This window comes from Erinaceus europaeus, chromosome 10, assembly GCF_950295315.1.
Source record: "Erinaceus europaeus chromosome 10, mEriEur2.1, whole genome shotgun sequence".
Classification (NCBI taxonomy): Eukaryota; Metazoa; Chordata; class Mammalia; order Eulipotyphla; family Erinaceidae; genus Erinaceus; species Erinaceus europaeus.
Genome location: NC_080171.1, coordinates 104752137 through 104769345, shown reverse-complemented (window position 1 = coordinate 104769345; position 17209 = coordinate 104752137). Strand labels below are relative to the sequence as shown.

At 54.1% G+C, this 17209-nt stretch overlaps 1 protein-coding gene across 6 annotated transcripts in view; it reads right to left on the bottom strand.

The window, feature by feature from the left end:
• Window positions 1–2521: 2521 nt before the first annotated feature.
• NTNG2 (netrin G2) overlaps window positions 2522–17209 on the bottom strand; it is a 75296-nt gene continuing 60608 nt past the window's right edge. For 3 of the 6 annotated variants that reach the window (XM_060200435.1, XM_060200436.1, XM_060200437.1), the window contains exons 5-12: window positions 16460–16632; window positions 11953–11976; window positions 10982–11119; window positions 9373–9576; window positions 6335–6430; window positions 4601–4768; window positions 3752–3886; window positions 2522–3524 (exon numbers count right to left, since the gene is read on the bottom strand). In XM_060200435.1, coding sequence (XP_060056418.1) covers window positions 3289–3524; window positions 3752–3886; window positions 4601–4768; window positions 6335–6430; window positions 9373–9576; window positions 10982–11119; window positions 11953–11976; window positions 16460–16632 — 1174 coding nt within the window. In that variant the 3' untranslated portion in view covers window positions 2522–3288. The remainder of the gene's footprint in view (window positions 3525–3751; window positions 3887–4600; window positions 4769–6334; window positions 6431–9372; window positions 9577–10981; window positions 11120–11952; window positions 11977–16459; window positions 16633–17209) is intronic. The other 3 variants (XM_060200439.1, XM_060200440.1, XM_060200441.1) reach the window with 3 other exon arrangements.

Here is a 17209-nt window from a genome sequence, read left to right as displayed (position 1 = left end):
CGAACTGCCCCATCGGCTACAGACAGACTATGGCCCACATAGTCAACGACTGCCACCTCTCCAGATTCAAAGGAGGTCTCGAAACTTTACATCAGGCTCAACCTGATGCTGTTGACTGGCTACGGAAGAAGGGCAAATGCTAGAAGAAGAAGAAAGTGCTCTGTCCACAGCCTATTTATGGATTTATGGGAGTGTGCGTGTGTGTGTGTGTGTGTGTGTGTGTGTGTGTGTGTGTGTGTGTGTGTACTGGACTCCTTTACATTGAATTTTCTCATGAGGCAGAAAGGTAGAGATCAGATGCTACTCCATCATACACTGTGCTCTGGTAAAACTCAGGGCTTCATGCACTGAAGGCGTGTGCTTTACCATTAAGCCACCTCCCAGCTCCCTTTTTTGTTGTTGCTTTAGATTTATTTATTTTGGATAGAGACAGAAAAATTGAGGGGGGAGGGGAGATACAGAGGGAGAAGGGGCCAAGGGTGGGCACCTAGCTAGTGCACACTTTACCGTGCACAAAGACTTGGGTTTGAGCCCTTGATCCCCACCTGCAGGGAGGATGCTTCAGGAGTTTTGAAGTAGGTACTGTAGGTGTTTCTATTTCTCTCCCTCCCCGCTCAATTTCTTTCTGTTCTATTGGAAAAAAAAAAAAAGGCCAACAGGAGAGATGGATTCATAGTGCAAGCACTGAGCTCCATCAATAACTCTGGAGGCAAGAGAGAGAGAGAGGGAGAGAGAGAACTCACACTGCTTCACTGCTCATGAAGCTTAACGTCCACATGTGGAGACTGGGAGCTTGAACCTGGGTCCTTGAGCATGGCAAAGTGTATGCTCAAGCAGATGGACAGTGGCCCATCTCCCCAGAACTTTTTTAGCAATAGTGAGTGTTATTATTTTTTGCCTCTAGGGTTATTGCTGGGGCTCAGTGCCTGCACCATGAATCCCACCACTCCTGGAGGCCATTTTCCCCCCTTTTGTGGCCCTTGTTGTTGTAGCCTTGTTGTGGTTATTATTGTTATTGTTGATGTCATTCCTTGTTGGATAGGACAGAGAGAAATGGAGAGAGGAGGGGAAGACAGAGAGGGGGAGAGAAAGACAGACACCTGCAGACCTGCTTCACCACCTGTGAAGCGACTCTTGCAGGTGGGGAGCAGGGGGCTCGAACCGGGATCCTTCCACCGGTCCTTGCACTTTGCACCATGTGTACTTAACCCGCTGCGCTACCACCCGACCCCCCTTAGTGTTAATTTTTAAGTGGATAATTTTTATGGCCTGCAAATGGCCTTGTTAAATATGCAAATGGCCCTTGACAGAAAATGTTTCCCCATCCCGGCTCAGAGAGAACAGAGACACTGAAGCACTACAAGTGAAGTTACCTCTTTGCAGGCACTCTCATCCCATGGCTGGGAGCGGGCACCCTGGTCCTTGTGCATGGTAGCGTGTGTGTTGTCCTGGGTGAGCCACTTTCCAAGCCTCACCCCAGAGATGTTTTACATTAGTTGTGGAGGAAGTGGGGGTACTGTTAATAAGGAAAAGGTGAGGGCAGAGTCAGGGAAGCCCGTGTGTGTGTTTGTGTGTGTGTGGTGCAGGCATAAGACATTTTCCTCTGGGGGTTGACAACCAATCACTACATCCTGGAGCTTGCAAGGGCCATTTGACCTTGAGATGCTCTTCTGAGCAGTGAACTCTCAGAATCCTCAAGACCAGGTTTGGTAAGACAGATCTCAGCATTGCTTTGGGGACTCAAGGGAGGGTTATCACTCTCAATTTCCCAGTCTTCACTACTGAACAGGCCACTGCAGCTGGCAGAAGCCTTGTGAGGACTAGAGCGACCTGGAACCAGAACAGAATCTCTTGGGGTGCTCAGACGTATGACGGTGGGGGACAGGAATCTAAATTACAATACCCCAAGAGCTCTAAGACCCACTGGCAAAGGGCTTCAGTGATGGACCCAAATATTCAACAATCAAGCCCCCTCCCCCCGGCCCTCTTGGTCAGCTTATTCCTCTCTGTCCATTAGGGAGAGAATGCAGGAGAGTCTACACTACAGTTGGCCTTGGCCAGAAAGCAATGTGATCTGTCGTTGATCTTGCCTTGGTCATCTCTGACTTTTCACTGTCGTCTCTGGCCTGCAGGGGGCGCCAGACAGGGACTTGAGATTTGGAGTAGAGGGTCTGGGAAGACACATCCATCCTGATTTAGGCATTGAACTTCCAAGTTACCTCTACTAGAATGCCCCACTAGCTAGTCCTTCCCTCTAACTTCTCAGCAACCATATCAAACATCAAATGTGCTTTTATATTTGAGGACAGCAAGGACCAGCACTAATAAACTGAGTTTTGGGGGACGGGAGTAGAAGCAGAGAGATAACCTCTGGGTCACTTAGAAACGGTGTGTGTGTGTGTGTGTGTGTAATGGACTTGAGGAAGGGGTTCCCCATAGTGCAATGGTTACAGTAAAGTTGTTTTTCCAGATCCCTTCCCCGCTCCATGTCAATAAACACAGAAAGAAGCCAGGCCCTGCAGGCAGCTGTGAGCAGATTCTTTACTTGTTCGGATTATACACCCTCAGCCACTCCGTGGTGACCATCATTCCGCTCACTCCCCTCCTTGCAGGGGACGATTAATACAAACAAAAATAGTTCTCTACAAAACAAAGTTGCCAACCCTCCTTCCTGACTCCCCTCCCCCAGGGCGAGTTCCTCGGGTCACCAGGCCTCATGAGGGGCCCGGGGAACTGGTGGGTCACAAAGAAAAACTGAGAAAGAATAGAAAAGAGAATCAAGTCAGCGACTAGAATTGTAGGCATCTGGAGTTCTGGGTCAACCGGCTGGTGGTGAGCCAGGGACAGGTGCAGGGGGCGTGTCTGCAACAGTCTGTGTGTGTGTGTGTGTGTGTGTGTGTGTACGCGTGGCAGGACCTGGGGGTGCGGGGGTGCGTAGAGCTTCTCCCCAGACCCCATCTCACTGCCAGCAGAAGGAAAAGGTGGGGGTTAAAAAAAAGAAAGAAAGAAAGAAACGGGTCGGCGGTTAATAGAAAAACTAAGACCCAAATCGCAGACCGCTGGACCCAGGGCCCACAGCTCCCCCTTGCGGCCGAGGAAGGGCAGTGCCGGGGTGGAGGCAGGTGCCCGGGAGCAGGCGGGAGGGGCGGGGCGACTCTGCTGAGTAGCACCTGGGAGCAGCTCGGGCCGCACCCTTCCGGCCCTGGGGTCTCCACTCCTCGGCGGGCGCGGCGGGCGCGGCCGGCGCACAGGGGCCCTCGGGGCGGGGCGGGGCGGGGCGAGCGGGGCTCAGCAGGCCAGGCGCGCGGCCAGGCCGAGCAGCAACAGGCAGCAGAGCAGCGTGTCGGGGCGCGGGGCGGCCCCGGGCGCGCGGTCGCAGTCCAGGCCGCCGTCGTCGTCGGCGGGGTCGCAGCGCGGCTGTTCGCAGCGGGCGCCGGTGTAGCCGCGGGGGCAGGCGCAGCGCTGGTTCTGCAGGCAGGTGCCGCCGTTCAGGCAGAGCAGCAGGTCGTCGTCGCACACGTTGGCTGCGGGACAAGAGGCAGTTATGGGGGGAGCGGCTCACAGGGCTCGCCCCACACCCAAGGGTGCTGGGGACACCCGCCGTTCCGTCTCGCTTGCTGTCCCTGGCTCCCTGGCTCTCCCAGCTCCCGTGGCTGTCCCCGCAAACCCGTCTGGCTCCCGCCACCCCCCCGCCTGGCTCCACGTTGGATCGCCACCCCCTTCCCGGCCCCTTCCCGGCCCGCGCACTCACGGTAACAGCCCTGGCGCCAGTAGTGCGTGGGGAGACAGTCGTCGCACTTGGGCCCCGCCGCTCCCTCGCGGCACTCGCAGAAGCCCGTCTCGTTGCACCGATCGTGCACGGAGCCGATCTGGTTGCAGTTGCACTCTGGGTGCGGGGCGGGGGGGTCAGGGCGGGCTGTGGACGTTTCCCGCACCCTCCCCGCCAGCAGTCTCCTGCGTGGGACTGCACTGAGGTGGCGCTGCGGGGCGTTCTGCTCCATCTCCAGGGAGGCTGGTCTCCTTCCTCGGCCCTGGGAAACCCCCTCCCCATCCCGCAGCGTGGTCCCGGCCACTCTTTGCCTTCTGGGCCTCAGGCATTTCTACAACTGGAGAAGGTGCTGACCCTTCCCAGATCCAGAGAACTGTGACCTCGATGTGGGAGAAACTCATCAGAGGTCACCCAACACTGGGCTGAGTGGGTGCGTGGGCCAACCTACAGCTTTTTTCTGGGGCAGGTGGGCGAGCTCCTCCCAGCTGGTTTCCTGATTTCACAAATGGAGAAACTGAGACCCAGGAAGGGGGGATGGAATTGCTCTAATGTACACAGCCAGCAAGTTCTAGAACTAGATTCTAAATCGAGGGTCTGAAACTCCAGTGCCTGAGGAAAGAGCCACGTGTGTGTGTGTGTGTGTGTGTGTGTGTGTGTGTGTGTGTGTGTGGAATTCCAGAGACTTCTGCCTGTAGGGTCATCTAGCAGGTGTGGGACCTAAAACTGGCCTGTTTCCACAGGTGATCCTGATGCAGGGCCCCCAGGCCTGAAAAACAGAGCTCCCTGGCCAGCCTATCCCAGTGCACATTCCCGTCTGGTCTGCCAGCTCACCAATGCACACGTTCTCGTCGTCCAGCTCAGCAGAGCCATTGCGGTAGTAGCCCAGACGGCAGTGCTGGCAGTGCTGGCCCCGCGTGTTGTGCTTGCAGCTGACACAGGTCACCACGTTCAGGAAGTCAATGTAGCTGCAGCGGTTGGAGTGCCCATAGCACTCACAGTCTGGGCCAGCCGAACAAGAGAAAGGCCACATCAGGGAATGAAGGGAGCTGCGGCCTTCCTGCCTCTCCCTCCTTATGCATTCAGAGAGACTGAGGCACAGGGAGAGGAAGGACCCACCCCAGAGCATGCAAGGGTGGGAGGTGTAATTGGGGAAGAATCTGGCTCAGGGAGGTGCTCTGGCCCTTCCAGGCTTTTGTACCATTTGGGCTGCTGGCTTTGAGCTCAAAGGAGAAGGATAGGCCCAACCCACACATTCCCAGCAGGCCCAATGGGCAGGGAACCAGGGAGAGCCAGTGGGCCAAAGACCTGGAGGAGTGCTAGGGTGAATTGCTCTTTTAAAGATGCACACGTAATGCCAGGTGATAGGAAATGATGCTGGAAGGCGGGCCATGCTGCCTGACCAAAGGCTCAGCGAGGACAGGCCCACCACTGTACCCCCGTGATTCCAGAGAGAGACATACATGCACAAGTGCTGGGTGAGATGGAACAGAGCCCTGTGCTGCTTTGGAAGATAGTCAGGAGAATACCCACCTGCAGGACCCTTTCTTAGTAACTTGTGAATTTGGTTGGCACCAGAAGGTGCCTTGCCAGACTCTGAGAATGGATGACCCATGACCCTTGAGGTTGGGACTCTGGGAGTCTCCCCTTGCCTCCCAGTCCTGTTCTCAACTCTTTTTCACTTTTGAGGACACACAGCTCCATTCCTACATTTGTCCCAGTGACCGGGTGAGCGCTGGACCAGACCCCCAGGTGTGGACTTCATGATGTCATGGTCAGGTGGGGCTTGGTGAGGAGGGTCACCTTTCCTGTTATATCCCTAAAGCACTTGGAACCCCAGGGGCCAAGTGGTGGCACACCTGGTTGAGTGCATGTTACAATGCGCAAGGACCCGGGTTCAAGTCTCCAGCCCCCACCTGCAGGAGGAAAGCTTCACGAGAGGTGAAGCAGGGCTGCAGGTGTCTCTTAGTTTCTCTCCCTCTCTGTATCCTCTTCCTCTTAATTTCTGGCTGTCTCTAATAAATAAATAAAAAATAATAATAGTAAGCTGATGTGGCTGATCCCTGAACAAAGAAGGATGCCAGTCAGACACCCTTGATAACCTTATCCGAGTCACTGTGTGGGGGGGGCTAGCTTCCCTGCAGAGGCATCAGCAGTCAATGGCTCAGAGACCATAGTTAGATGAGCCGCTGAGATGTGCCCAGGATGCTATGGGCTCCTGGGTCTACCCTTCACCTTGTCCATCTAGGCAGCCTTCAGATGACCCAAGGAGTATGGGTGACCTCTGTGTCCCAGATCTGGTTTCCACTAAGACCAGCCCTTGGGCCACACTTCCCACGGGAGCTGGAATAGGCTATTTCTGGCAGCTGTTCTGCCTGCCCGGTCTGCCCACTGAGCTTCTGACTCATGCTGCTCCCGAATTCCTTGGGGGGAAGAGTCTAGTCTTCACCTTGACCCAGCTATATCAGGAGTGTTTCATTTGCCTGGCATCTATCCAGCATTGTTTCCCCAGCAGAGGTGAAGGGAGAGGTGGGGAAGGGGTCTGAGCCCTTTTGGGGACCTTCTTACCTTCAAATTCTTCAATAGGTATCACTTCAGGAGATTTGGGCTTGAACAGGAAAGGTTTGGAGGCCCTGGCAGGGGCTGTGGTGACACTGCCCGCAGCTTGGAGAGATTAGAAACAAGCTGTTTCATCGGCTACTGTCCTGCTGGCCAGGTGGGCATCTGTGCCCAGTAAAAGCCCCCCCCCAAAGGCTTCCCCATGGTGCTCTGTGCAGCCTCAGGTCGCTTTGGGGTGACAGTATATTTGGGAGCTTAGAGAACCACCCTGCCTTTGCTACCTCCTCACCCTACCCCAGAAGACCACTTACACTTTGATTGGCTTAATCCAAATTATTTCTCTATCCCAGCATCCTCCATAGTGTGCCAACTACTTTGCTGAACACTATTTTGACTAGTTTTTTTTTTTTTTTTCAGTCTCAACTCCTCTTCCCTTTCCAAACTCTCTTGAGCAACAAAACCTGACATTCAGGATTTTGGCATCTCCCTTCCTTCCAAAGCAGTCTTCCTCTTCTAGCCAGAATGAGTCTACCAGCCATGGATTCCCCACCCGCAGGTGCTGTGGAGCCATGAACACAGATGGCACACCCTCTCCCAGTGCCCAGAATCCCACTGGGAGCCCAGCTGAATCTTTGCGTGTGGGCATGCCACTGTCCCGGCAGCCTCTGCTGCCGTCAGGGAGTCCGTGGTACCCCCAAGTAGTCCAGAATGAGGATGGTTCCAGCTAGCTCTTATCTGTCTCCACCACCAGGGGTGATGTTGGGGTCTCTAGGTGGCTGGGAAAGTCAGATTGGTGTCAATCGTACTTTGGGCTGTGGAGCTTCTAACCAGCAGAGGGCGCCCAAAGCCTTGCTCACTGGAGCTGCCAAGTGGCTGTGGGGTTGAGTGGAGGCTTCAGTGGGACTACAGGGACTGATGATCAGGAACAGGTGAGCAAGGACCTGCTTTTCTTTTTGGAAACTCAGTCCCCTGTGCTTCCTCTCTATGTGGGTTCATGGTTACTAAGGAGCAGCTGCCTTCCATGATGCCCCACTGGCCTCTCTCAGTCACTGCCCCTGATTTGCCAGGCAGCCACTCACTGCTCCCATCACTAGTCCCGTCTCCCAGGCTGGGATGTGCTATCTCCTGCCCTCCTCTCCTCAGAGTCGCCCCTTCCAGGTCTGACTGCACCCATTTCCTGCAGGGAGAACTCTCTCCCCATTCCCTGAGCTGTCCAGCAGGTACCCAGGATGTCTTGTGCCTCAGTGACCTAAGGAAGGTTTTTTTTTTTTTTAAAAGAGGATACAGTATTCACTTGACTCTAAAGCCCCTGGGGAGAAATGTACTAAAAAGGTTTGGGTTAGGATGACCTGGGAGGTAGTTCAGTGGCTAGATCAATGGACTTGGAAGCATGAGGTCTTGTGTTTGGTCCTTGGCATCACATGTGATGCTCCGATCCTCCCTTCTCCTCCTTTATTATTATTTTTTAATTTTCTTTCTTTTCCTTTTTTGTTGCCCTTGTTTTTATCATTGTTGCAGTTATTATTATTGTTGTTGTTTCCAGATAGGACAGAGAGAAATGGAGAGAGGAGGGGAAGACAGAGAGGGGGAGAGAAAGATAGACACCCGAAGACCTGCTTCACCGTCTGTGAAGCGACTCCTCTGCAGGTGGGGAGTGGGGGCTCAAACCGGGATCCTTGAGTTTCATGCCATGTGCGCTTAACCCGCTGTGCTACCCAGGCCCCATCACAGCCACCTGCTTACTCCACTACAGATGGAGAGACCTATGGATCTAAGAAGGAGCTCCCAAGGTCTAAGGCCCAGCACAGGCCCTCCTCCTATCTGTGGCACGGGAGAACACTGGGGACCCTGGGGGGCTCTCCCTGAGGGGGGCAGCTGTAGATGGCCTGATCCACTCTTGGGGGAGAGAAGAGACTAAGTTATGTGGGGGAGACAAGAGAGGGGCCCAACACACTGGGGACCCCCACCCCTTCACAGGCCCCTTAGAAGCAGCAGCAGCACTGTAAGTTGCTCTGTCCAGGCTGCTCAGATAGAAATGGGTTCAAATCTACTGCAGAGGCGCTACTAAATCTACACTACAGCGGCCTGTGGGGGACACACGCGATGTGAAGTTAGAAGACAGGGGCCTCCATGACCGAAAGTCTGCATACTTCTGCATGACCATCCTTTGTGCCGTGGGACACCTGAATAGGGGGCCACTCCCCTCTCTCTTTGGGGTCCCAGTTTCCACTAAAGGGTGGAGTCAGATAAGTCCCTCCTCTGGGCTCAGGCTTACCTGTGTTGAGGTTGCTAATGGCTCAGAAGGGAACATGTGTCCTGGCCAAGATGTTAGACTTTCTAGAAGGGACCTGGAGGGTCAACCCAGCCCAGGGATGAGAGCCATCTCCAGGGCTGGGTTGCTGTCCCCATCTCCCTGACACCCGCATACCCCTGCCTGGGCCCATTGCCACCAGGGACTCAGGCTGACTGGGTGTGTGCCAACTCCCAAAGACCACAGTGCACGTGCCCCAGAACACTTGGCAGGGTGGGCAGGCCTGACTGAGGCATTCCTTCTTGCTGTATTTCAAACCCAGAGAGACAGAGGAGAAATCGGATTTTTTCCGCTTCTTAAAGGGATTAAGGATGATGGCTGGTAGAGAAAGAGAATTCTTGTGTACCAGCTAAAAAGTGTGTGAGGCTTCCCAGCTGGGAGCCGGAGCCTCTGGACACAGAGCTGACATGAATGCAGTGTTTGAGGAGAGCAGTCCCCGGGCCCAAATTGGCAAGGGTTTAATTAGAACCACAAAAAAACCTGCCCTGAAGCCATTTTCTTCTGGAGCCTGTTCCCACAACCCTCCTTGGACCTGTGACTGAGAGCAGCCTCTTCTGCCTGGCAGCCTGGCCTCACCAGATTGCCACTGGCAGGAAGGAGAAACATCTGGGCCAGGGGTTCACCAGCCCAGCTGGACTCTGGCCAGAGAGTCAGAGACACCTGCTAGGAGGCACCTGGAGGGACTCAGGACTTTCCTGGGGACTGGGTTGGAGGGTGGATGAGAGAGACTTCTCACTAGGCTCTCCAGGGATACACTCAGGTGTGCAGGAAGAATGTTCTCGAGGCGGCCCGTGTCCTGTGCCAAGACCAGATGGAGGCCCCGTCTGTTCCTGTAGAACTGGGGAGCTGTGCAAGCCATGTCTCCAAGACGGCAGCACAGTACGGCCCCCTGAGGCCGTGGCAGGTGTGGGGGGCTGGTTGGGCAGGAAGCAACTGGAGTCTGCAAGCGTTGAGTTCAAGTTCAGCCTCTGTAATTCTGTTACCTTGACAAGCTACATCTGTCTTTATTATTATTATTATTCTTTTCTTTACAAATAGCTTTATTCAAGTCTGATTAACATAACATAAAACCCAGTGGCTTCCTGCTAAATTTAGATATTTTACCTGTGGGACTAGGCACTTGATTACCCCTCCAGCCCCTCTCCGTCCTCAGAGTTGTGAGCCAAGGGGAGCCTACACTCCCCACACTGGGAGGTCTGTCATTAGTAGGAAGACCCAGGCACAGGCTTCAGTTACTAAAGAAGAGCAATGACCCCAGAGGTGGGCTGCTTGGGGGCACTAAACATCTCCCTGGAACCATCTTCTCTCTCCCTTAGCACCCAGCTGCTCAGGATGCAAAGCTGGCCACTGCCTTGCTGAGTATTTCATAATTCAGCCTTCTCAGCACTGTGTGGAGTTGGGAGGGGGTGCCTATGATTTGGTTGTTTCCTGTGCTTCTGACTCCTTAACTCCTGGCTTGGTTGTTCCTCCCTTCCAAATCCCCTTGTACTAAATCAGAAATAGGTCTGAAAATGGGCTCAGTGTTTGTGTGTGTAGTGAGGATAGGTTGGTCTGGCCTCTCACCCAGACAGATCCCCATCCACATAGGCAGACACATCCTTGTGACTATTTTTTGCACCTGTCTACCTGATACAGGCTCAGCTTAAAAAGCCCAAATCTCAGGAAGTCGGATCAGATTTCCAGCAAAGCTCCACACTCCCATCTTCCATCCCAAAGTGGATTCCTGGGTCAGGGGCTCCTCTGGAATTCTCCAGTCTCCCAGTTAGCCCCCACCTCCTACAACACCCACCTCCTGTGGACGAGTGCTTGCCACCCCATCCCTCAAGCTGATCTGGTGGGGGGACTTGTCCGTGGCCTTCACCCTGACTTGTAGAGAGCTGGGCACCCCTGCTCAAGGCCAAGGCAAGAGGGACTCTGCCCCACATTCAGCTCTTTCTAGGAACACTACTCGGAGGCTCCCTTCTGCTCACTGATCAAAGGGGCTTCCTCCTGGGGTGGGGTGGGGGGACAGTGGCTGAGGGATGAGGCACTTAGAACGGTGTGGGGTAGCTGGTATCCTATCTTTGGGTGAACTTCATGTGAATTTGCTGCTACTAGGTCTCCTTCTCCCAGGTCACCCCCATCTTTTGGTCATGTACGTGTCCATCCCTCCAGCAGTGCCTTGGGGTGCAGGAAGAAGATTCTAGGAGCTTGGGAGATGCTCTGACCCCCCTCATGGGGGCTCTGTGTTACTGCAGCTGCGGGGACCTCTAAGAGCCAAGCCCCTCCCTCCCCAGATTGCTGCCCCATCAATGCGGCTTGGAGTGAGCAAAGGCAGGGCAGCTTGGGCTGTACCAGGCACCCACCTGTGGGCTGTAGGGTTCTGGGGGCCACGGGGCCCCATATGATGGGTGTGAAGGGGACAGGTGTGGTGGGGTCCCCCCTTGTGGCCACAGAGGCCACAGGAACCACTGGGACAGGGTCTTTCGGAGACCTGCTGATGCCTGGTGAGAGAGGGGAGAAGGAAGTGAGGGGTAGAGAATTGGGGGGTCAGGGGAGGTAACACAGATAAGTGACTTCTGACCTCATCAATGACTCAGCTTCCTCAGGTGCCCTCTCAGTCATTGGGGTGCCATTGGGTGACCCCAAGAAACCTGGTGGAGGGAGATGGCACCCCCCCCTAAAGCATGTCTGAGACCTGGAGTTTGGCACCGCCTGGCTGATTGATGCTGGCAGGTCAAACTGGTGACACACTGCTCCCTCCCCCCAGGTGGACTTAGGGAGGAAGTGAGACCCTGGAGTCTTCAGTGTCTGAGGAGCCACACTCATCCTCCCTCTCCTTCCTCTGTGAGTTCCCTGCACTCTCACCCTTCTTCAGATGGTCTGACTTTCTCCAAGGCTTGAGTGAATCCACTAGAATCCAGACTTACTCTCCCCATCCCTACCCAGGCCAGGGCCTTAGCACCCCAGATCTGGTGGAGAAATCTGTTCCAGACTGGGGAGGGGAGTGACACCCTCCCTCACCCTTTGATAAGGGTGTCACTCTTTCCTCAGACTGGGTGCAGGAGGAGTGGGGGGATTGGCCCAGGAGTTAATGATACCCCATCATGAACACACCCCTCCCCTCCGGTTTTCCAAAGCAGCACTAAGGTAACTGGAGTGGAGAAATGGTGAGGATTGGGTTGGGGGCGCAGGCCATCGGGAAGCAGGAGGAAAGAGGGGCTGCAGGCCCTACAGGAGACAGCAAGTCCCCTCTTTTCTCTCCTGTTCTTTGCAAGACTTGCAGGGTGGCTCGTGGACTGGGGCCAGCATGGCTGTTCCCGATGTGAGTACTTACTACCAACAGAACCTGCAGCTGCACCTGTGGGGAGAGAGCAGGGATCATAAGGTGGCCCTGGGGGAGGGGAGTGTGCCCGGGCGATCTTCCTGGGCCCAGGGGAGGGCCTCTAGAGCCCTCATAAGCAGGGACCTACCCCTTGTGTAGATGGAGAAACTTACACAGGGCATATGCTGATGGGAGCCTTCTGCTTGATTTAGACTCTCAGTCAATCCTTCTGTGCAAAAAAGGAGCCATTCTGGGGGGGGGGGGAGCTGGGGAGAGATGGGATGTCAGAGGAAGCATCCAGTAACAGTGTGTGTGTGTGTGTGTGGGCTGGTTTACCGCATGTCCTGGTGGGGCCAGTCACCAGATAGACAGGCTCACTGCAAACCAATCAGGGGCTGGTCCACATCTAAGGCTTTCTATGTGCTGGTCATATGTGCTTAGTCCTGACTATAATCCCACAGAAACTTTCTTTAGAGTTGATTTTTTTTTCTAAATATTATTTATTTATTCCCTTTTGTTGCCCTTGTTGTTTTATTGTTGTAGTTATTGTTGTTATTGATGTTGTTGTTGTTGGATAGGACAGAAAGAAATGGAGAGAGGAGGGGAAGACAGGAGGAGAGAAAGATAGACAGACACTTGCAGACCTGCTTCACTGCCTGTGAAGCAACTCCCCTGCAGGTAGGGAGCCGGGGCCTCGAACTGGGATCCTTATGCCGGTCCTTGCGCTTTGCGCCACCTGCGCTTAACCTGCTGCGCTATTGCCCAACTCCCTAGAGTTGATTTTTTTAAACAAGCAAGGCTATGGTGTGCCCAAGGTCACACAGCTGTGAGTGCCAGAGGCCAGATTCCAAGCTGGGTTAAATCCTAACCCAGACCTTGACCTTGATCCTGATCCATGCGCAGGTCCTGCCCCTAATGTTGACTGTGACCCCACACTGAGGGACTACTGGGCCTGCCTGTCTGTCTTTCTGTCTGTGTCCTGACAGATCTAAGTCATGGTCTTCCCAGGTTCTCCAAATGCCAGGGGCTGACAGGACCTCTTCTGGGGGAGCCTCAGGAGAGCGTAGGGGGCAAGGTACATCCAGGGAGACTGAACCTTCACACACACTCCCTCCTTTACCAAGTCTGAGCCTCCCACTAGAATATGTAGACACCCACAGATCCGAGGACAATCTTGGGAAAGGGACAGACTCTGGGAGGGACAGGCAGGGACCCAGTACAACCCAGTGGTAGTAGAGGTTGGGGTCCAGAGGGGTCAGGTGACATCTCACTGTGAGAGGCTCAGAGGTATCTAGGTCACAGGGATGTAAAGATTTAGTTACAAAAGACACGGGGTTCAGGGTGAGGTGGGAGGTGGGGAGGAGAGGAAGCAGAAAATCTAACATGGATTTGGGGGTGGGAAGTGATAGGAGGTGGGGGAGTGAGTGATCTCAGATGGCCTTGACTGAGGTTTGACTCTGAGGGCATTGGGGGCTTCCCTGAGGTAGGTGAGGCTAGTTTGCAGTGAGGAAGATGGAGGGAGTGGGCCCAGGAAGAGACTTGCTGCACGGCTTGGGGAAGGTGGTCACTCAGACCTGCAGGTTGGCTTCCTGGTGTCAGTGCTGCTCACTGAGATGGAGACATGGGAGAGGTTCAGGGTGGTGGGAAGAGGGTGAAGTTTACCCAGGGCCTGTTTCGATGCTGGTTTTCTGGGGCTGTTTTCTTCAGCTTGTCTCCAAGAAAAGCTGGAGTGAGAATGCTTGAGGCTGAAGACACCTCTAGCTTCACCCCTGCTCCTGAAGGTTCCCAGGCAAACATCTCCCTTGAGGTTTTGAAGATAATTCCTGGGAGTCTTAGAGGGAATGGGGGGGGGGGCAACTCTAGGGCCCCCTGAAAGGGAAAGTTTCAGGTGCCTCTGCAAGGAGGAGAGATGGTCCTCATCGGCCCATTGCTGCTGCTTAGACAGAAGGGACACTCCAGCCTGGGAACCCCGCACTGTGTGACCAACAGGCAAGCCTGGCTGTGTGGGTGTCTTTCCAAGTGGAGAATCGGGTACAGAGGGAATGGAGGAGAGGCAAGGAGGAGATAAAGGGAATAGGAGAGAAAGAAGGAAGTGACATCACCTAAAGAGAGGGTTCAGGACCACAAAGCCAGAGGAACAGCAGGGGTGAACCCAGCTGATGTCAGTACCCAGAGCAGTCTGTGTTTTTGAAAGCTGGGACTTGTGACAAGTCACCCCTTCAAAGGCCTGTCCTGCTGGGGCCTGGCATCCACATGATATGCCTGGCAGGGCCTCTCCAGGTGGTTTTCACTCTGATCTGCCCAAAGTCACATAAATCTGCCAACTGCCATGGAGGGAGGCCACAACGTTGGAGGCACCAAGTGACAACCTTGAGTCCCACTGCTGGCGCTTACAAAGAGGATGCCAGGGACTCCTGGGCCTCTGTCCTTTCTCTTCCTTCCTTCCTTCCTTCCTTCCTTCCTTCCTTCCTTCCTTTCTTTCTTTCTCTCTCCCTCTCTCTCTCTCTCTCTCTCTCTCTCTCTCTCTTTCTTTCTTTCTTTCTGCCAGAGCACTGCTCAGCTCTGGCTCATGGTCGTGAAATGGATTGAGCCTGTGACTTCGGACCCTCAGGCATGAGAGTTTCTTTGCCATAACCATTATGCTATCTTCCCACTACCTGGCCTCTGTTTTCTTATCTGGAGAGTGGGGACTGTGTCGAGGTACCCAGTGTAGCCCCTTTGTCAAAGCCCTTCACACATGTCAGACAGTCAAATGAACTGCTAGGCATGGGGTGGGCTGGTGTCGGGGGAGCTTGGCCTTCATCCAGTCCAGGCCCTTCTCCACAGCAGTGAGGGGACTCTCTGGGATTTGTGGCCTCCTGAAGACACTCAAGGACCATGTTTAGGGCCCCAATGAGGAGCAGCCCCCGTGGGTGTTCATGGGATGGGCATGTGTGAGATGCCTGGCCTGAGAAGACTGAGGCAGGAGAAGAAGACTGGGTGGAGAGCACGGGGCAGGGCCTCAAGAGCCCTGCTGCGAAGTGCCTAACAGGGGCCCCACTTGGCACGGGTGAGGTTGTGACCTCGCAGCTGGTGTCACTGTGTGGCAAGTGTAAATGCCCCATAATTGCTAGTTATGAGGGAGGGTTTGGCTAATCACAGGCACCTGGGCCGTGGGGGCTCGCTCCTCCAAACTCCCCCCTCGTAGCCCTTGGCAGGGAGTTGGGGGGCTCTCTCCAGCCTTCAGCATGAAGAATGGAAGGGCAGCAGGAAAGGTGCTGAGTGCTCATCTTGGGTTTCAGGGCTGGAAGGAGTGGCAGCTGAGGTTTGGGTAGGTGGCGGGGGTGCCAGATGCTATGATTACAAGGTCTGGTACTTGGGGGCTGTGTAACATGGTTTGTGTGTATGTGCACGTCTGTTGTTTGTATATGCACAGGAGTGTGCACATGTGTTTGCCTGTGCACTTTTCGTGCTTCTGTAAGTGTGCACCTACATGCTTGTGTGCTAGCCATGAATGAGTGTGTGACCATGAACTTTAGTTTGAAAGCAGCACCTGGGAATGAACCCAAGTCCTCTTGCCTGTGGCATACTATTGAGCTGCCACCACAGCTCAATATTTTATTTTGAAAGAGAGTGAGGAGGAGCAGACATAGAAAGAAGAAGAGGGGAGTCGGGAGGTAGTACAGCGAGCGCACGTGGCGCAAAGCGCAAGGACCGGCATAAGGATCCTGGTTTAAGCCCCCAGCTCCCCACCTGCAGGGGAGTCGCTTCACAGGCAGTGAAGCAGGTCTGCAGGTGTCTGTCTTTCTCTCCCCCTCTCGGTCTTCCCCTCCTCTCTCCATTTCTCTGTCCTATCTGACAACGATGACATCAATAATAACAACAATAATAACTACAACAACAATAAAAAAGCAACAACAAGAGCAACAAGAGGGAAAATAAATAAATAAACAAAAAAGAAAGAAAGGAGAAGAGAGGGCTGGGTGGTGGCACACCTGGTTTAAGCACCCAGGCTACAATGCACAAGGACCCGAGTTCGAGCCCCTGGTCCCCACCTGTAGGGGGAATGCTTTGCGAGTGGTGAAGTAGTGCTGCAGGTGTTTCTCTTTTCTCTCCCTATCTCCTGCTACCCCCTCGATTTCTGGCTCTGTATCCAATAAACAAAGATGATTAAAAAATTTAAAAAAGAAGAAAGAAGAAGAGAGATACCACAGCACAGCTCCAGCACCCACAGAGCTCCCCCTGGACTGTCCACAGTACCCCCATGTGTTGCCAGGGCTCAAACACAGGCCCTCATGGATGATGTGTCAAGTGCTCTAGCGGGTGAGCTAACTTCTGGCCCTGTGCTCATGTGTTTGCATGTTCACATGTGTATACACACAGCAGTTGTGTATACAAGATTGTGAGCATGTGTGTGCACGTGTGTGCATGCTTGAAGGGGTTGAAGGGGCTGAAGGGCAGGAAGACCAGGATTTCATTGACACCTGGCCAGGAGGGGCACACGGGCCTATGATGCAGCGGCCACTCTGTGGGTACGTACAGGAGTTGGGAGAGCCATGGGGCAGCGGCAGGTAGGAACCAGCCCTCCAGGAGCGGGTGCGGAAGTTCTTCTTGCACTTGCCGCAGTCGGGACCCGTGGTGTTGTGCTCACACTCACACTGCAGGCTGCCCTCCCGCAGGGAGCACAGGTTGGCGTGCAGGTTGCACTTACACCTGGGGGGACACAGTGGGGCAGAGACGTGAGCTTGCGAGCAGAGAAAAGAAAGACAGTCCCGAGGGGCTGGGGCTGGGGCTGGGGCAGGTCAACCTGCTATGACTTTACTGGAGAACGAAACAGAAACGTCTCCAACTCCCATCCTCCCAGGGAATGCCACCACCACAACTGGGGGGTCTGTTCTCGAAGTCCCTGCTTCTGGTATCTTGGCTTCCTGTGCTCTTGACCCAGGTGGGTGAATGGGCAGCACGAACTGCTCACCAGCCATGCTCTAAGAAGCAGATGAGGGAATCCACCACAACCAAGCCCCTGTCTATCCATTCACACATGTATTATTCATTCATTCGCTGAAATATTTATAGGCAACTCATTATTCTGAAAACTGGTAAATAAAGGGAAAGAATTGAGCATTTGTCCTTCCTGTCTTATACAAACTGAACCTCTGGGTAGCTAGTAGTTGGTGAGGAGATTTTTTAAATGCTCAAAGAAGGAATAAGAATTTGAAGGCCACCAGTTTGGAGGCACAACTGAACGAATGACTTTAGACTCCGTGTAGCAATAGCCCGAACCATTACA